Source organism: Passer montanus, unplaced genomic scaffold (assembly GCF_014805655.1).
Source record: "Passer montanus isolate IOZ18808 unplaced genomic scaffold, ASM1480565v1 scaffold25, whole genome shotgun sequence".
Lineage (NCBI taxonomy): Eukaryota > Metazoa > Chordata > Aves > Passeriformes > Passeridae > Passer > Passer montanus.
The window spans coordinates 10,356,048-10,376,778 of record NW_024367149.1 but is presented as its reverse complement, the minus strand read 5'-3'; the positions used below and the strand labels follow the sequence as shown (position 1 = coordinate 10,376,778).

At 44.0% G+C, this 20,731-nt stretch overlaps 1 protein-coding gene across 6 annotated transcripts in view; it reads right to left on the bottom strand.

Moving 5' to 3' along the window:
* Positions 1 to 20,731, bottom strand: part of PATJ (PATJ crumbs cell polarity complex component) — a 138,924-nt gene that overhangs the window by 84,154 nt on the left and 34,039 nt on the right. For all 6 annotated transcript variants that reach the window (XR_005627700.1, XM_039711657.1, XM_039711659.1 and 3 more), the window contains 5 exons: positions 6,399 to 6,608; positions 5,467 to 5,586; positions 2,323 to 2,697; positions 1,045 to 1,165; positions 8 to 164 (listed from right to left, as the gene is read on the bottom strand). Coding sequence is in view for 5 of the 6 variants with exons in the window: in XM_039711657.1 (XP_039567591.1) it covers positions 8 to 164; positions 1,045 to 1,165; positions 2,323 to 2,697; positions 5,467 to 5,586; positions 6,399 to 6,608 (983 nt within the window). In the remaining variant the exon portion in view is untranslated. The remainder of the gene's footprint in view (positions 1 to 7; positions 165 to 1,044; positions 1,166 to 2,322; positions 2,698 to 5,466; positions 5,587 to 6,398; positions 6,609 to 20,731) is intronic.

Sequence of the window (20,731 nt, the reverse complement as noted above, 5' to 3'; positions counted from 1 at the left end):
TCCATACCTGCCTGATGCTGCTCTAGGCTGAGCTAAGGTGGTTACTCTCCCAGATTCCTGGCTCTTGGGAAGAACAGAATTCTCCTCTTTCCCTGCTTCCTTTCCAACTGCTTCTGGATCAGCAGCAAGCTCAGGTCCCTTGGAGTCACTCTGAAGCTTTGTCCCTGAAGAAAAAAAGGGGGAAGATGTGAAAAAGGGGGAAGATGTGAACTTTTGCTTTTTCTGTCCAGGCACCCAGCAATTATTTCACCCTTGGAATTAAACCCTTTATCCCACCTGGCTCCAACTCTTGGAGTCACTCTGAAGCTTTGTCCCTGAAGAAAAAAAGGGGGAAGATGTGAAAAAGGGGGAAGATGTGAACTTTTGCTTTTTCTGTCCAGGCACCCAGCAATTATTTCACCCTTGGAATTAAACCCTTTATCCCACCTGTCTCCAACTGTGTTCAAGGCCAGGCTGAACAGGGCTTGGAGCTCCTTCCTCAAAAAAGGGGGAAGATGTGAAAAAGGGGGAAGATGTGAACTTTTGCTTTTTCTGTCCAGGCACCCAGCAATTATTTCACCCTTGGAATTAAACCCTTTATCCCACCTGGCTCCAACTGTGTTCAAGGCCAGGCTGGACAGGGCTTGGAGCTCCTTCCAACCAAGCAGGGAGTGCCACTTCAGGCAGGTTGATAAATTTATTTCTCTGATGAGTCCACCAAATCCTAACCATCCATCTGTGGCCATCTGACAAGGAAAAATCTGAGCACAGATCCAAAACCCAGGATATGGGGCAATTTTCTACCACACAGATCACTTGGAAATTTCTGGTTGTGCTGCAGTCACCTCCAGAGCCTGACACTTTATTTCTGTATTTATTTATCACTGGTCAGATTTGGAGGAGGAAGCAAGATTATAAAGCTGAAACTCATTTAAAGCCAGACTGCCTTGAGCCTGCAGAACCCTTGATTTGAATATTTTCTCATTTGAAAATATTCTTGTTTTGGTAAAAAACTGAAATTTGTAAATACGAAATTATGAGATAAGGAGAAACCTTCTCACAAACCTGAATTCATCTCAGTTTTCACTTCTGCCTGGGTAGTTTCAGTATCAAATATGTCTTTTTGGTAGCTGCTGGGAGCTGTGGTTCCAGAAACGTGTGACCTTACAGCAGCATTCTCTTCACACTTCACAGAGGAGAAAAGAAGTAATTAAAGTTAGAAAGCAATGGTATTAACTTACACAGGGGTATTTGACAGGAACATTAATTTTTACAGCAAACATACACATTTCCTCAGCTACATTCATATTTATTCAGGTAACTATGAAATACTAACTGCTCATTTAAATACTAACTGCTCATTTATGCACTGCATTAAGAAGAGGCATGAGAAATGTTATATACAATTGAAATATAAAGTAACTGTATCTTTCTCCTCACCTGTAATTCAGACAAAAATTTCTTTACTCTTGCTCATTTGTTTTTTATAAGTAACAAACAAATAAATTTAATATTGTGCACTCTGGTATAAAACTGCCAGTAGAAACTTCTTTTTATCTGTTTATACACATACTGCTTAAGGGGACAAGCCAAACAAAACCTGAAATTCTCTGTGGCTGTGATGTCAAATCCTCTTCCTCCATTTTTTTAATGTAAAAAGCACACATGTCTCAGAAGCTGGTGCATGGGAGGCTGATAATATCAGCTTTTTGTTTGGTGAGGGACTCAGAAGGAGAAAATAATTCTCAGTACTTGAGAAAGATGTATAAGTAAGAGTTTTGCATTTTACTTGAACCTGTCTCCTGCTCCTTAATCCACCACTATCCTTGCCACAATCCCTTCCACCATATCATTTTTTACTCAACTACACAATCTGGCTGAAGGAACTGATTTGGATTTAAAAAAAATAAGGAAAACAGAGAGTTCCTTTCACTGAAGCCTCTGGACTCTCAAACCCATGATGTGACATTCTGCTGTTACTGACATGCCCCATATCAGCACAGCTTCCAAAAAAGAAAACCAAAACCCCAAACCCACCAGTTTTTGGGTAAAAAGACAATTTCAGGATACCTGTAAATACACCAACCACATATTTCACTGCAGCAGGTAAATATACAGACAATAAGTTCCTAAAAACCTTCCAAAATGTACAGAAGGATAGACTGGTGTCTGCTAGAGGTACACAAGTCAATAAATCAAATGTGTAAGTTTAATAAATTAAATTCTAGTAATTAAACAAAATTTAATAAATTACATTCTAGTAGTTAAAACCCTAGAGATAGTCCTGAGGGCTTGGTTTTGGAGTCTCCCTGAGGGATCTATGCTCAGCACAGCATTCCTTACCATTTGATCTTTCCTGAATGGATATTCCAGGCACTCTTTGGCACTCAGGTTAACACTGGCTCTTAAATCTTGCATTTCAGCAGCCTCCAGTTGCTTTGCCCATCGTTCTGTGTCCAGGTTCCTGTCTGAGGTTGTCTTCTCTCCACCTGATGCATCATCACCCTTCAGGAAGTCTGAATCCTCCTCATACTCCTCATCCACCAACATTTCCCGTTCCTCCTCCACGTCCTCTGCTCTGGCTTTCAGAAACTCACACATCTCCCAGGACTCCTTCCCATACTCATCATCCTTCTGAGAAAGCTGAAATGACCTTCCCAAGTCCAAGTGGGGCTCATCAACCAGTTCTTCTTTAAAAGGTACCTCGTCTCTGAAACCCTGCAAAGGTCATTAAAGGAATATGGATTTTACACCATGTTTCCACTCCACTCTTTTAAAGCTATCCTTGATTTTTTGCCCGCATTAAAAGTACATCCTGATTTTTAAAATCTTCTACCTTTTGCATTTTCTAAAAGAAAACAGACTCTCTGACTTATTATTTTAGCACCAAAAGCAGACAGTGCAATTATTTTTTTTCAGCATAAAGAAATTTAAGTCGCACAGCTTAGATACTGCTGCAGCCATTTAGAAAAACCAATCTGGACTGAAGTTAGGGAATGAAATTATTAATTAACACTAAAACAGCCATAGGAAAAAGTACATATAAATCTAGTTAAAGTATCTTTGTGCTTCAGACATATCTGCTGTTGCTTTATGAATGCATGAACATTTCTTAAAATGCCATCAGCTAAATAAACAGCCCAAGAGTTTGCTTATGCAACAGTGTCAGCAACTTAAAACCCCCCAAAAAACCCCAAATAAAAGCCATACTGTCTTGCCCCTACCTTGGATATTCCATACAACTTTTAACCTGGGGCAGAGGGGAAATGGAAGACCCACATACCCCAAAAAAAAAAAAAAGATATAAATGACTGTTCATTACCTTCCTGTTTTAAGGAGAACAGTGCTCAAACCACAGAGCAACCAACCAAAAAAACAGCAAAACGGAGGGAAAAGGTACTAAAACCCACTCTGAAAGATCTCACTCAACAGTTCTTTTTCTGGGATTTGTCACGTGCTCCCCCAGCTTCCATCAACTCCTGTTTCTCCCAAATGGAATGGGGTGCTGTTCGTTGGCTCACAGTGGGGCTGCACAGGCAGCTGGGATTTTATGCCCTGCACTTATCCCAGAATTTTGCCACACACTGAGAGCTTTCCCCTTTTTTCCTTCACGCCACCAAGTCTCTGTGGCCCAAAGAACCCCCAAACCCAACTTCAACACCCCGAGCCCCCAGACTCCGAAACCAATGGACAGATTCAGGACTCCTTCCTCAAAATGTTTTTGTTTCTGCTTCCTGCCCTTCCCAGACTCCCCACGGCACTGCTCCACTCCTGACCTTCGGTGTCAGGATCCTGTTTTGTTACATTTGTACAAATACAGAAGGAAAGCCCCAGACACTGCCAAGATGTTTGTATAACTCAAGTGAGAGGCAGGAGAGAAAACAGGAGAGAGGCAGGAGCATAAGGAAACAAAGCAGCCAATAGCTGGCACGAGAGCAGAACACCACCAACCCAGAAATTAGCCCATTTTATTAATTTAACTAGCATTAAATGTCCCTTTAATCCATTTGATCTGTGTACCTCAATCTCACAAAACACCCAGGCTGAAGAGATCCTGATTCTCTCCATTTTCACCTCCTTTCCCTTGGCTCCTGCAGCGTCGTTCTCCCAACACTTCCCCAAGCCCAGGGCACATAAATCAGCTTTCTCTGCCCACAACCACACAGGGTTTGTGTCCCTGACCCAGCAGTTTGCTCTGCATCCTCCCTGACTGCTGCACTGCAGCACCAGACACCACCAACACTACAGGGAATGCTGCAAACACGACACTGAAGCAAATAAAACCCTCAAATTCCATCATTTTGGGGCTGAAATTCTGGTTGCCAGTGTCTCAGAGTGGGAGCCAGCAGGACACACCACTCCTGGCTACCCGTGTGAGCAGGTAAGATAATAAAAAATAATTTTAGCTACTACCAAAGCTGTCACAAATGAGGCAAAACAAAATGCAAGTAAATTCCCCTGCGGGTGTTTTGTCCAAATTGATCGTTCCAGTTTCAGGACTTTAAGATAAAATATTTTCTTTAAAAATACTTAATGACATTGTTTTTATTTAGGAAGTAGAAAACCCATCTAAGCTGGCAGAGGATAAATTCTCTGCAACCCCTCCAACAACAAATGCCATTTTACATTGTGAAAACCAGTAAATATAATTTATCATTATCCAGGCTAATTTCTTCACAGTATACCCACATCTACCCTACAATACTTCTCCTTTTGATGCTCTAATCTACCATTTCAGCATTAAAAACAGCTTTGCACCCAGAGACAGGTACACATGCTCAGCTCCATGAAAATCTGGAATTTATTTTTCTTCCTGTGTTGCAGTTCTGCATGATCCTTTATGTGTTGTATTTTCTGGTGCAAAAATAATACATTTACCAGCATGAATTTTGCAAAGCACTTGAGAACAGATGAAAGTTACAAGATATCCACATCTCTCTTGCTCTGCACCGGTGAGAACTGCAATATTATTGCCTATTACCCTGGTATCTGAGTTTCTCACTATCTATAATGCCACATCTTCCCACAGTAAACAGAATTATTTCTCAGATAGTAAGGATGAGGAGAGTTGAGGCAAGAGTAAAGAAATCACTACAGAGAACATTAGAAGGCTATGAAGAAGAAAGTATTTCAGGAGTGCCTTATACTCTGAACTACTTTCTTGTTTTGCTTCATGATAATTAAAAGCATTCTGCCTCCATACTTTACCTTCTGTGCAAAGCTGAGCCCACCACTTCTGATTACAATAACAACACAGCATTCCTATTTCATATCCAAGGTAACCCAAGGTATTTTAATGACATAATAAATTTGATAAGGCAGTCTGGGAGCTGCATTGGTAAGTGCTCCCAATGCACTTGGCACAGTTTGCTGTTAGAGGGAATCCAATACTTTCAGTCTTATCTGAAAAACATACTGTATTTTTTACTTAAAACATCATTTCCTGTCTGTATAAACTGGAGTTGTACCAAAAAAGTAACCAAATACCTGTGGTGCTTCAAGTATTACTGAGAAATTTGTGTTATCTGTTGGTTCTGGAGACCCAGGGCTGCTTTTGATGCTGCTGGTATCCACACCGTGCATTGTCTCCTCCTCTCTGCCTTCTCCCTAAAAAAGGTAATCCAAACAATGAGTCAGGAAAACAACAACAACAACAAAAAAATCCCAAATCTTTCAATAAATTAAAAGGGAGAAGGAGAACCAGCCATTGGAAAAGAATTATAAAAATAGGAAGTCAAAAACTGAGAAGTCAACAGCTTTTATTCTTTGAACATATTGGTTCAGATGCACTAAGACCTAAAGAGATGTGTAGGAAGGGAAGACAAACACAAGGTTATAAACAATGAAATACCAATTTTTAGAAAAGGAAATAATATATTTATCAGCTTTCCTACACTCCTACCTCACAACTCCTCTACCACTTTGAATTACAAGCCCTTTCTGTTAACTGGGGCTTTAATTAATTTTGCCTGGGTGCCCTTGATGAACAATACTGCAGCATTCCCCAGTAAACTACTGTTCCAAAGCCTTGATTCCAGAAAAAGGAAATTCTGCTTGAATTTACAGTCTGACTTCAAACAGAGTAGCTTTCTTTGATGTCAATGGAGCTCAAGCAAGCCCTCAGCAGTGTCTGAGACAGAAATGGGCTCCAGCACACGTTTAACTGGGCTGCTGAGGTGCTGGAGCCTGTGCACAGTGCTCATGGGTCTGCCCAGGCTCATCTCCCAGTTGAAGGAGGAACTTGAGGATGCTGGTTTTGGACACTGAGCTGCCCATTTGCCAGGACTTTTGGCCCTCTCAAGGCACAGCAGCTCAGCTGTTCCCCAAAAGCACACGTGCTGAATTCTCCCCACAAACCCCATCTAGAAATGCTGTGGGATGAAATACAAAAAAAAAAATAAATTAAAACCAGTTCTTACCACTAAAGGCTTGCAGATCCCAAGGGAAACTGTCCCTGGGGGCACGGATTTCAGCACTTCCACTGCCTCTGCCAAGGTGGCACCATCCAAGTGCTTCTCGTTGACGAACACCAAGCGGTCGCCCGGCAAAATCTGCCCGCCGCGCTCGGCCACGCCGCCGGCCACCAGGGAGCTGATCACAATGGCTGTGCCTGCTGGATCCAAGGGGTCCTGGGGGGGAAATGACAAAAAACACCCCCAAGTGAAGGCCTTGAAAGCTGGTGTTGGTTTGGGGTGTGTATGGAGCACTCAAGCACGTTCATCCTCTGATGCTACGGGACTGAAGCCTGCTGAGACGTTCAAAAAGAGCTGTCTGCCAACAGTGCCAAGGTTCAGATTGTGCAAAAAGGAAGATACTCCATCACTTGCCTAATCCATTAAGAAATGCTAAGATCTGAAAGGTGACCGATACCCTGCCTGCCCTCTCCTTACACACACACAGACACAGCCAGGCCAAGCTGCAAACAGAACAACAACACTGGCAGCCTTCCACCAGCCTCCATCCAGCCCGGGACGTGCTAATGTCACAGAAAATAACCGCTCTGCACGTCACCCAGGGGCTTCAGAGCAGCAGAAATGATGGCAAAAGGAACCACTGCAGCGTCAGAAATGTAATTCAAAAGATGAAGTCCAAAAGGAAGCCCCAAATACTGAAGAAATAGCAGCTGATGTGGGGTGTGTGACCGCAGCGTTTCTGCTCTGTCGACTCCACGTGACAACCTGGAAGTGACATTTTCTCCACCTTAACAGGGAACAGGAGACAGCAACAGAGGAGTAACTAAGATTATTACTAAAGGCAAGGAACACTGTAGTGGTGGGTACAGAGAGTGTCAAGCACAAAATATTACACTCATTGTAAACTGATGCAAAGATATCCACTTCACTTACTATTTTATCCTGTATTAGCCTTTGCTTTGTGTCCTGTACCATTTCTATCATGCCTTCACTCATTAAAAAAATTATTCTCAATCCAATAAAATTGTAAATTATTATATACTGGCAGAAAGATATAAAAAACCCCAAACATATGGGGTTTAAATTTTTTAAATATATTTTTGTTTCCTGATTTGTTTTTTTAAGATTGCAATTATAGCCTTTCTCCCCCTTGCTAAGGGCTCATAAAGTTCAGAAATGCTCTTTGCATGCACTGGGTCTCCAAATACACAATAATGGGCTATTTTTCCCTCAGGACTTGCATCTTATTCAGGGCATGGGAGGGATAAAAAAAGGGCAAAATTCAAATCACAAAGACCACCATGAATTCAGCACCTCAGTGTTAATTTGAAAACAGGAATGCTTTTTAAGCTCTTTATTTTTATATGACTGTACACTGCTTTCCAAGGGCACATGTTTTTTAAGGTATGTGCAAACATATGAGGCAATGCCTGTAATATCTGTAAAAGGCTGAAATTAGAGCAGTGAAATTAGAGTTCAGCAGGAAGAGCCACGCAGGAGCTGGATTCAAGTTAATAAAGATCAGCAACAATTCTCTCCTGTTCTGCTGCTCGATGCTGCCCTTTTACAATTTTATAATTTTACAATTTATCCGCAGTGCACACAAGAAGTTTCCTCCTGAGTGTCACGTCCTGGCAGCCAAGCCCAGCAGGCTCCCTGTGCTCACCTCCTGTGCCAAGGTGCTCGAGCTGCCCGAGCTGTCTGTGCCCAAACCTGCTGCACCTGGTGCCGAGGGAGGATTCCCTGAGCTTCCAACAGCATCCCCTCAGGAGGTTTCCAGGGATGAACCAAAGCCCAGCAAGTTCAGAAGAGGAATCCACAGGGATTCCAAAACATGAAGGAAAAACAAGAGATTTGCTTTAAGTGTTGGATGCAGAAAATGGAAGCTACTGCTGCCCTTTGTTCTTGCCAGCAAACCCCAACCACCCTGGAACCAGCACAGACTTCTAAATTGGTTTTAATCTGGGGGTTCGCTCCACTGCAAATCAGAAAAAAACCTTCTGGACATCTCTGCAGACCCAGGATCCAGAGAGCCCTTTCCCAGCAAGCAAGGCACTGTTCACATTAGGCAGGCTTTGCTGGAGAACTAAACCAGCAAGTTTTCCTACCATGGGCTCGTCTTGCCATGGCCAGGGAGGTTTATGCTGGCTCCCTGAATGGGTGAATGCTCTCTCAGCAAAACAACACCTTTGCTGACACAACAGCTTTTATAATATGACTTTTGCTGGCTTAGCTATATTGATAAAAAACGAAGGAAACAAACCCAGCATTCACTCCTCCCTCACACATGCAGATAAGCTGACAAAATTCTGTGAGAGAAGGACTGGCCCAGTAATTATGGTGCTGGCTGAGGATGGGGCAGAACCAGATCCAAACCCCTGCTCTGTCTGATCTAAATCAGTTCTTTTTTGGGTTCTGGATCAGAACCACTTGAGCAGGACATGGGAATCTCACCATCAGCTGTTTCTGTGCAGGGTCAGTGGCCCAACTACCACATCTCTGATGTTTCAGTCCTGTTTCAACTCACCACTGAAATAAAAACAGTTTTGCTTAATAAAACATGATGTTTTGGTAAGTGATAATTTAGCTGAAAGAAGTGTTCCACAAGGAAGAGAGATCCTGCAAAGAAGTGTTCCAAAAGGAAGAGAGATCCTGCAAAGAAGCAGCTCGAGGCAGAGAGGTTTTGAGGACAATGTGGTTATTTTCCCTGCTTCACAACACACACGAGCACAAGCCATGCACTGGAATTGCTCCATGAAGAGCAGCAGAAGTCTTACAAAAGGGGGCCCATGTTAAAAACTGTTGTGCAGGCAAGTAGGAAACAATTCCACTGCTGATTTCAAGCAGAGGGAGCTATTGCACAGGGAGAGAAGAGCGGGATGAGCTGCACAGGGAGAGCTCAGCAGCAGCACCAGCAGTGCTCAGAACCTCAGGGCTCACCAGTGCCTGAATCACGATGGGATTGCCACGAGGAATGCAACAAAAACTGCACAAGACCCACTGAACCTCAAGGTGCAATCATGTATATCCATATTCTCTCTGTAATTTAATATTCTACCACAACGGTGGATTGCGCTGTGCTTTCCTTATCTAAACCAAAGGAACACTGGGATTTTTTTGGAAACCTTGCCTTATGATTTACCCTCGACCCCGAGCACACCCTAAAGAGCCACCTGCTAAAACAAGACAGCAAACACCAAATTCACATTTTCTAAATGGTGAGTGCAACTGAGCCATGAGGGCTGTTGTCTTGTTTTTGAAAGAAAGCAGTGCTTGCAACGGGATGAAAAGCAGATCCTTTCCTTCTATACTAAGTGCAAAAGGTACAGTTTGTATATAGTTAGTATAGTTAAAAGGCAAGTTCACCCCCACAGTGGGATTTCAGGGCTGCCTCCATGTTAACAGAGCAGCTAGAACCATTCCAAGTTACCAAAGAGCACCAGAGTGACTGCACACCTACCCTGAGGCTCTACACTCATTTTACTTGGCTCGAAGTGACTTTTAGTCACCAGCAGGCAGGAGCAGATTTCAGCCTCAGCTTTAAAGTGAAGGCTCGTTTACTGGGATGGAGTTTGCAACTCTGTCCCCAAATCCAGAAGTGATACATTTTCAATATTTCAATAAATTATCACATGGCTTTGTATCAGAGCACAAGGGGAATGCAATGGACAATCCCAGGCAAACTAGCCATGTTAAAAGGAGCACGAATCATACTGGAAAAGACCTCCAAAATCGTCATGAACAGCCTTGGCACATTTAAAGAGGAACTTCTGCCTTTCCTGAAGGATTCCTTTACACCAGTGAATAATGATCCACGTGAGCAACGAGGAAAAGAATCGGACTGCAAAGCAGCGAGGAGACAAACCCCCTGAAGTCAAAAGCTCATTTTTTAAGAGAAGGAACGTTTTTTTGGAACGTTTGCCAGTTGTGTAAACCTGAGAGCTGCCCCCTGCCATGCAGCAGCAGCCCAGGACAGTGGCCCCCAGGTAACCCTTTGAGGAGCTCCTGTGCTGTAGCTGCTGTCCTCCCCCCTGTGCCATGGGTTCTAGGAACTTGTTTAAAATAGCCACAGTTTATTCATACTTAGCACACCATATATTTAACTATGCTGAACCATAGGTTTTCCCTTCTCCCCCCCACTCCCCTCCTCATCAAAACCCACAAATGTTTGCCAGAGTCCAGGTGTCAAATTTTCCTCCTTATTTTCAGAGCCCCGTTTGTTCTGGATTCATTTAGCAGTGGAGAGTCAGGCAGGGGCCACTGCAGTTGCTGCCTCTGGGATGCCTGGGTTTGGGGCAGTATGAAATCTCTTTAAAAAAACTGAGCTCTGCTGAAATGTTAAGAGCCCCATGAGTTCAGAGAGTCCTGCATGCAGCCCTGGAGCTGCAGCTTTATTGTGGCTTTGATTACCAAATGGGCACCAAACACCCACACTCAGAACACATTGGGAAGCAAACCTGGGGCAGAACCAGTGCAGCCCATCCTGCTGGGACAGAAAAGTGATAAACCAGGCTGGCTGTTCCCTTCTCCCTCCCAAAAGGTGAGGTGTGCAGCAGCCAAGAGAGGGCACTCCAGGCCAGCCCAGCTCCCACCACCGCAGGCATTCCCTGCTCATCCTCATCCCTCCAGCCAGCCCCTCCCCGGGCTGAGGATGAGGAGCACTGAAACTTCAGCTCCACTGGATGGGAGCAGCTCCCACGTTTGCCGGGGTTCTGTTTGTGTTTTGCTTTTTTTACAGGCTCCTATGAAAATGTAAGACAAAGCTGCGGGTGACTGACATTCCCTGTGCAAAGTCACTCTCACTTAGTTACAGGCTATATTAGTTTTGGCATCACTTGAGATCTAAATCCAGCTAGCCCGACTTCCTAGAATATTTCAGCTTTCTTCAAGCAACAAACTGCCTGCTGCCACAAAAACACACATCCAAAATAGCATGGCCAAGGATCCCAAAAGAAACAGTTTGAAACTTTTTTCCCCCCCGTGCCATTTTTTGATTTATCTGAACATTTTTACAAGTGCCAATTTGTATACTGCAGGTTTCTGTGAGGGAGCCAAAACAAACGCCTTGGAGCTCAGAGGTCAGAGCAGCCCAGCTTCATTACATTTTGCATGGGACCACTTCCAGGTCTAACACACATATATCCATATTTAAAACTCTTCAGTGAATAAGATACTAGGCTGGAAGTCTCTTAGACACAACACTTTTGATGCTGAACAAGGAAAAGACACTTGTCAACAGTGAAAAGAAGCAGAGGCATTTTATGTTTGTCTCGTTATTATGCAGAAAAAAAGGTAGAAGTGCACATGTAATGTACCTGCATGCTCAGCATTGTGAAATTACTCAAAATACTCATCCATCCTCTCATTTTGTGAACTGCCTCTGCAGAGCCACCCTCCATGGTGACCCCAACAATGCCAATGGGATGTAAGAGCCAAGACTGACAAGAACCCTTTTTTGTGCCTTTTCAAAGTATAAAGTGCCTCCAACAGACAGGCAAGAGAGGGAGAGCCAGCTGTGAGTGAGGTCTGATTCCCTCCTTAAGGTGGCCTCACTTTAGGGGTGAGACTCAAGGTCCAAACCTTCTGTTCACTCAGTCCAACATGTTTACAGCAGTTGGCCCTAAGAACTGCCAGAGGCACTCTAAGGCCTGGAAAAACATCCCTGAGGAAGTGCTCCACTGCTTTTCCTTAGATCTATTGCATCTGAGTGAAATTTGAAGCATTTCAGACCTGTTTCTGCCTCTTCCACTCGGGTTGCAGTCAGCAGGGCTGCTTAGGAAGGAGATTACACAATGCACAGCCCCTGGCTGTACCAGGGAAACAAACTGCAGGCTGATGTGCTGAAGCAACACAAACTCAAACACAGAGCAGTGTTCAAGGAGGAACGCTGAACTTTGCTGTGATGTAAGGCAAAGCACTGGAAATAAAACATTACTATTTATTGATCTGCAGTGAGGGAATAAAGCAATGAATTTCAGAAGCTCTGGTGTGCAGCCGGCATTAATCAAAACTTCTGTGGTGGGAAATGTCAGCAAAGAAACAGGAATTCGCAGGGAAAGGGGGAAAAAAACAGCAACAAACCACAGAGAGCCCCACCCAAAGGAGGAGAGGGAACAGCAAAATAAAGAGGAGGAGGTGGCACAATGGGTTTCCCACACCAGGCTTTCATCATGTGGGAGCTGAAATCCTATCAGCCTTCCCCAGCAAGAACCAACACGGTGGCCACGGTGACTCAGCCCCGTGGGTCTGGCAGGGCTGGAGAGCTCAGCACACTCCCCACCCTCTGCTGTGGACCAGGGACCCCAAGGGAAAAGACCTCACACACTACTGCTCTTCCCAAACAAAAAGATCCAAGATAGGAACAGGCTCTGGGCGCTCTCAGTGTCACCGTGCAGTGGACTCAGGTGCCTGTCTCTATCTTTTAATTTATCAAACTTCTCAATCCATCTAAGGTTTTATCCGCCTTTCATATTTGCTCTCGACAGGGCTAAAGTCTCAGGGATTACATTCATTAGACTCTCTTAATATCTGAGACTTTCAGACTTTCCAGCTCCAGAAAAAACACACTGAGTGCTGACTACAGGGAAAAGCCACAGAGATAAGGCAAAAAAAAAAAAAACCTCATAAGGAAGTGGAGGAAAGCCACTGTGTGATGAGATAAAGAAGGGATAGAGATGTGTGGGAAAGAAGAATAAAACACCAACAAGCCAAGGGAAAAAAGTATAAATGGTATCACCTACACAGCCTGTGCTCAGTGGGCCTTAACACAGGTTGTGGGTTTGATCAGCTCTCAGATTCAAAGAATTCCTGAGCTCAAATCCAAGCAGAGAGCCCAGCAGCACTTGCACCAGCGAGGTGAGCCAGGCTCAGCATTGGTAAGTCTGTGCAAGTGCAGGATGTGTTTTTACACAAACCAGAGCTCTCCTCTGCATGAAAACCTTGCTTCACAAACAGCAAACACATGAATTATGGAAGACTTGCTGCAGAAAAAGCTGCAAAATAGAAGTGGGGACAGAGGACAGGCTAGGTTTTATGCAAAAAGGATCTGCAAACTGCGATTTGGCCCAAAGAATCACAGAATCCCAGACTGGGTTGGATTGAAAGGGAGCTTAAAGCTCATCTCATTCCAGCCCCTGCCATGGGCAGGGACACCTTCCACTCTCCCAGGGTCTCAGAATGCCATCCAGCCTGGCCTTGGACACCTCCAGGGATGAGGAACAGGGTGGGCAAGGGAGCAGACAGAAGGGTTGGCACAAAGGTTGCAGAGAATTTTCAGGCTACAGTGAATCACATTGAGAACAGAGAGAAAACTCCAAGTGCAAAAGGACTCCTGGATTTGGGGAGCAGCATCTTCCAGCAGGGTGAGGTACTAAGAAAACAGAACACCTCATAAGTTCCATGAGTCTTCAGGATGCTTCATGCTTATCCATCAGCACCACCATATAGCTCAAATCTCATCATTTCTGAACAAATTCTGAGCTGTCTGGGCTGAGCTGTTCCACACCCACTGCTCCATCATCCCCACATGCCCACTCTAGCACAGTTTCCTCCAGCCTCTTCCACATTATCCCAGCTTGGCTGAGATTTACCAAGTGGTTAACAGAAAATCCAGCTACAGTTTTGTCCCTTTAAATTCTCGCCTTCTCTCGCAGGCAGAAGACATCTGTGGAATAATAATGAATTTCTTTGGTTTGGGGTTTTTTGTTTTTATTAAAAGCTATTCTTTCTAGCAGGAAATGAAAAAGAACAACCAGATTGGAGAATTTGGGGGAAGAAGGGAAAACATTTCTAAAGGTTAATAGTAATAATACTGCTCAGCATTTATTTCATGGATATGTGACAAAGCAAAGAAAAACAGATGTTTTCAGTAATGCTCCAGTTTCTCTGCAAACTCAGGTATTGTCCAGAGCTGCTGCAGCTCACAGGGACAGGAGGGATGCTCCTACAATTTGCTCTACAAGGCAGCAGAAGGAGGGATAAGGAAGATCTCCGTCCTTTACTGAATGCAGGACAATCTGGGGATCAGCAGAGCTTTGTCAAAGGCAGGTCCTGCTCAGCCAAAATCTGCTGCCCTGGGTCTGGCTGGGGTAACCCGTGGCTGAGAGAAGAACACCTCAATAACTGAATAAAGCCAAAGATAATAGCAGTGCTAATACTAATAAATATAATGAAAAGGACATAACAAAATGAGAGAGAGGAATAAAACCTGAGGAAAACGAGTGGTGCACAAATCCTGATGCCCAGCCTGTTCCTGAGCAGTGATGCACCCCTCCTGCCCAACTCCCCCCATTTACAGATCACATAAATCATATATGATGAGCATGATATTCTATGGAATATCCCTCTGGCTGGTTCAGATCACCTCTCCTGGCTTCTGGTGCTCCTCCTCACTGGCAGAGCATGGGAAACTGAGAAGTCCTTGACTCAGAGTAATCGCTACTTAGCAACAACTAAAACATTACCCTGTTATCAACATTGTTCTCATGCTAAATCCAAAACACAGCTCTGCACCAGCTACTCAGGAGGGAAATTAACTCCATCCCAGCCAAAACCTCAATACCTGCTTAGGGTGGATGGGGGAAAGGCTGTGGAAGTGTCTACCTGGAATTCTGTGAAGCCTTTGATGCTGTTTCCCACAGGATTCTCCTAGAAAACCTGGCTGTGCATGGCTTGGATGGCCAAAAATGCCAATGGTACCTGGCTTTTGTCAGCACTGGTGTGGCAGCAGGACCAGGGGACAGTGCTGGGCACTGCTGAGGTACCTGGAGTTCTGAGGTCACAAAAAGAAGGACACTGAGGGGCTGGAGCATGTCCAGGGAAGGGAATGGGGCTGAGAAGGGTCTGGAGCAGCTGAGGGAGCTGGGAAGGGGCTGGAGAATCCCTGGGGGAGCTGGGAAGGGGCTCAGCCGGGAGCAAAGGAGGCTCAGGGGCCCTTGTGGCTCTGCACAGCTCCTGCCAGGAGGGGACAGCCGGGGGGTCGGGCTGTGCTCCAGGGACAGGGACAGGAGCAGAGGGAATGACCAAATTACACCAGGGGAGGTTCAGGTTGGATACAAAGAAAAATTCCTTCCCCAAAAAGGCTGTCCAGCCCTGGCACAGCTACCCAGGGCAGCGGGATTGAAAAGCCCTGTGGATGTGGCACTTGGGGACAAGGGGCAGTGGTGGCCTTGGCAGTGCTGATGGGAACAGTTGGACTGAAAGCTCTCAGGCCAGGTTGGACTTTCCCGACCTGAATAATTCCATGAGATTCCTCCCTGACTTCTCATTTAGAGTCCTACTGATGGCCCCCTCCAGCCCAGTGTCAGGAACACCCAGCCCATAAAGTGCCTTCCTGCCTCCAGGTTCTCCAGATCTCTTCCTGTGGGTCTGTCTGTATCTTCATGTGAGACACACAGAGATTTCTTTGATTTCTTATTGAAGTGGTCTCTGCTCTCCCAAGGCATTAGTACTGCAGGTTTTGGAATCCACTAATCGTGAACACCTCAGAAACTTCTCCAGGAATGTGCTCAACTGCATTCACCCGCTCTGAGGTCCTGGAAAGTAGTTTTTAAGCTGAACTCCAAGAGAATTTTTCAAAAAGCTACACTGAATTCAATTCATGACACACTATTAAGAATTATTTTACACATGAAGCAGCTTAATATGATTTAAAGGATGTAGAACTTTCCCATAGGGGGAGAGAAGCAAATCCTCCGTGAGATGAGTACCAACACAGCTGGTACTGAGGCTTACAGAACTTTGATGTTAATGAATGTGGATGGGTTGTAGAGATGGGAGAAAAGCTGCCTTTATCAGTTTTCCCAGTACCAAGCTGATAGCCATTGTAAAACTGCTTTTTAATACAGCTGTGCAGCTTTTGCCAGTAAGCCACAGGTTTCCATCACATGATCAGGTGAAAATGTGTTTAACAAAGACATGAATATGCCTCTTTGTTCATAACAAACTTATCACAAGAATAGACAAAGCTCAAATTATCACAAGAGGGCAAACGTTTAGCCAGCAACTTGTCAAAGCATTCCAGCCTGCATCTCACTGCTGAACAGACCAAGAAAGTAAAAAAAAAAAGAAAAAAAATAATCTACATGAATACCACCTTCTACAAATAAGAAGTCAGTTTGCTTTTTTTTTTTTTTAACTCTACATCTGGAGCCTGTTTGGGGCATAAAGAAAAGAGGAAAGATATTTGGAGACACTTAAATTGCTTCACTTCCTGCCGTGAATGACTATGCAGTGATTTTGTTAGAAAAGAGAAAACAATTGTTTCCCATGCTCCCTGGGAGAAGGACAAAACACAACCTGCTGAATGTGCAGCAAAAGAGACTTCAGCTCTACAGCACGAAAAACTGCTACTAATAATGAAGGGAAGGCAGGAATAAGGCAGCTGTGGGGTCCCTGTTGCTAGAGCACAGGAAAATCCCTGGAGCACTGAGCCAGGCAGGCACAACTCACCCTGCTCCTCCAGCCCAGGGTAACCTGAGGCTCCTGAGTGCTGAAATGCCTCTTTCTGCTCCCGTGGATCACTTGGAGCAGGTGAGTCCATGAGTTCCTGCAGCCAGCCAGCTCTCCAGGGCAGCTGGAGTGTGCCAAAGCAAGCAGGCACTGGGGACTTAGCACAGACAGGGAGAAACTGCATCTCAGAGTCCTTCCCAAGAGTTGTGTAAAATGTCAAACCTCCCCACTGCACCCCTCACCCTCTCCAGTTTCATGCACTCTCAAACAGCTGCTTTAAAAAGACTCTGACTTCAAAGCACAGTAAATTAAGCTCCACATAAAGTCCATTCAGCTTTTTGTTTAATTTGATAAAAGCTCATCAGACCATTCAAGTTACCTTCTGGTCAATACTGCCTCAAGAAATCTGCAATTCAGCTACCTGTGGTTTTTTCCAATATTTCTGTGAAACATTACTGACAGAGCCTGTTGGCCTGCAATGCATCAGGTCTTTGCTAAACACTGTTCCAGGGCTCAAAGAACCTTCTGTCCTGCTGGGATCTCTTCATTTCCCCTATAAGTCTTTTGGGATTTTTCTTTCCTCTTGCTCTAATGCCCTGGGGTCGCAGTTGTTTTTAGACAGCATCTCTTCTCTGTTTTAACCTCATAATGTATCTTTCAATTTCTTTCTAAGGAAAAGGCATTGGTCTCAAAAACAATGGATTAGCTGTGCCAGGAGGCTGGATGGGGCTTGGAGCAACCAAGGGTCTGGTGGAAGGTGCAGGGTTTGGAACTGGAAGAGGGTTAAGATCCCTTCCAACCCAAACCATTCTGGGATTCTGTGATCAGTTCCAGGCCAGACAGATTTACTGTTAAGCTGGATACTTTCAGGTCCGCTGACAGAACACGAAATGCACTGACTGCAGCCCCTTTCCACCCCAGGGCATCCCAAACCACCCCAGCAGCAGGTCCTGGGTTCCTCCCTCCCCAGCAGAGCTCACTTGGCACTCCCTGTGCCAGCAGCACCACATCAGGGTTAGTGAAGAGGTGAAAGGCAGAGCAACCTCTCCAGTGAAAGGAGAAGGAAATGAAGGGAGGCAGAGTGTGCTGCTCCATGGAGGAGCTGGCCAGGAGGCTGAGCAGCACAGCTTTTAATGGCCAGGAGAGCTCTGCAGCCTTCCCACCACAGCACCATCAAGCAAAAGCAGTGCCTGGCCTGGGAGCTTTCACCAGGTCACAACACAGTGATGACAAGAGAAAAAACCACAGAAGATTTCATTTTAAGACGTCTTCAGTGTTTCTCATTTAAATGAAAGAAAAAAAAATCCAGTGAAATCCATAATTTCAGGAATCCACAGGATCAGCTTCCCATCCACCTCCCCTCTCGCCAAGTACTGACCTTGCTGCCAGCAGAGCAGTACTCTCAAAAATTTTACATTTCCTACAACATAATTACAAATTACAACATTCAAAGGGGAAAAAGTTGTTTTTGTTTTTTTTTTAAATACACAGAGACCACAGGAAAATGAAGACTATCCTATATAAATTCTACCCTGGAAGATAAAGAATATCCTATATAAATACTATCCTGTCACAGCAAAAGGGGTAACTCTACCCCAAAGTTTTATGAACCTCATTAAAATAAGTAAGTTTTAAGCTCTGTTTTAAGCCCTTAAATCCCTAAAGGCAATCAAAAGAAAACACAGGACAAAGTAGAAATACTATTGATTATGCATAATTGGTATAATTAATTTGTAATTAGTTCATTAAAATATATAGGCATTGGAATTATGCTTGTACATTTCTGGGAATATCCTGCAAGTCACTTGGGATGTGCTTATCATTTATTTGATAGATGAAACATTATTAGAAAGACAGCCCATTAAAAATTAATATGCCAGAGTAATAATTTTCTCGATCTCAGCATTCCGTTTTCCACGTACTCAGACTCCTATTCTGCCTCACAAAGAATTTTTATTAATTCTGTTTTCCAGAGCATGACTTGGGAAGTGCAGCATTTTGGACAACTGAGGCACAGCATCCTTTATGCTGACCATGCAGCCAGTTTTGAGGAACAAAATGGCAAATATTATACATTATAGAACACGGGGGTGTTCAGCACAAGATCTAATTCTACAACTTAATTTAAGATGGAAAGGTAAAAAGCTTTGTGCTTGAAAGCAAGCAGGAAGAAACTTCCAGAGCACAAGGAGCAGCCTGGTCTGTAACTGCTGAGCATTCTTGTGCTTCTGCAGCGTGTCTGGCATCTCTCAGTGTCAGGAATGGATGAGCAGAACTCCAGAGCTTCCTAAACACTGCAGGGAACAGCCCCAGTCCCACCCTGGGGCTGGGATCCACTGGGATCCACCATTTCAAGGGTGCTGCTCCACTTTTGTGTGGGGCACAGTCAGGTGGGGCAATAGAGCATCACTGCTTTTTAAACCTGATGTAATTCCCCGTTCCCACTGAGCTTCCTGAAGTCCCCCCAGAATTTCTGAAGTGTCATTTCAGCCAACAGCCACAGAAATAGGTGGATCTTAAAAAACCCAGGATGGCCACATCACCTCCTCCGAGCTGGGAATGCAACACCAAACGTCCCTTGAATTTCTGTAATGCACAGAGCCAGTCCTTGTGTGTTAATTACCAACAAAATCTCCCCTTCATTTTCCTCCCCTCCCGACCTCCATCAGCACTGTGGCAGCCTAGAAAGGCTGGTCAGTCACTGATGATGAAGATGGGCCATGGCATCTTCATTGAAAAACACCTAAAAAAAATCCGACCTCCATCAGCACTGTGGTAGCCTAGAAAGGCTGGTCAGTCACTGATGATGAAGATGGGCCATGGCAAGACCCATCTTCATTGAAAAACACCTAAAAAAAAATTAAAACTTGTATTCTTCAAATGGAGAAAAATCAGCAGTGGATACACAGCACAAGCAGCATCATTTGCCATTATAAAGCTTGAATTTTCCCTTGTAAAACAAAGAGTATGTGCCTACAAAAACACCTTTCATGTTCTAAAGAAGGGTCTCCAGGTCCTTTAAGGCACAATTAAACACTGCTGTAATTCTGTGCTTCCCAGAAAATCTGTGTTAAGAATTCCAAACACTCTCCCAGGAACCACACACAGTTTTTTGGTGTTGTTTTTTTTTTTTTCCCTTGCCTCCACTGTAGCACAGACAATTATTTATTTTCTTTGCCTTGCACTCAAGGATGTGATGGATGTATTTACATAAACACACACACAGCCACAGATATCTCTCTATAAAAATTAATCTGCAGATGATGAAAAGTGTAAAAGATCTAAGAGGCAAATCCCAAACAAAAGAACACACTTTATACACTTTATACATAAATATCTTGAAATTATAAAGATCTGAGATTAAGTGGTTTACCACTCATTTAGAATTGATTAGAATGTATTTAAATTTAGCTGAAAGTACCACAACATTGCTCATGTATTTGCATCTGCGAATAAGTAAATAAAAAGCCTGCTATTAAAGCCTTCATTAATTCTGATTATATGAGAACTTAAAAGCAAATCTGTGTATTACTGCTCTGTAAAGACTCCCAGCAACTCTAGAGTAGAGCTGGCACTGCAACACAACATGTGTCAGCTAAAATGACTAACAGGATCTATTTTCAGTAATCTTAAATCGCACTGCTAAAATATAGAATTAATGGGTTTGCATAATACTTCAAATATTTTTTTCCTTCTAATTCATTCCCAATCCCTGCCTTATTGTATCAGAAAGTGAATTTTATATCACTTGACATTTATGTACAACAGTTGAACACATTTCATTAAACTACAATGTTTAGGCAGCACTCAGATGTGATGTGTATATTATTATAAAGAGTGATCCAGCTATTTTATTTCCTTATAAATATGATGACTGGAGGTTTAAAAAA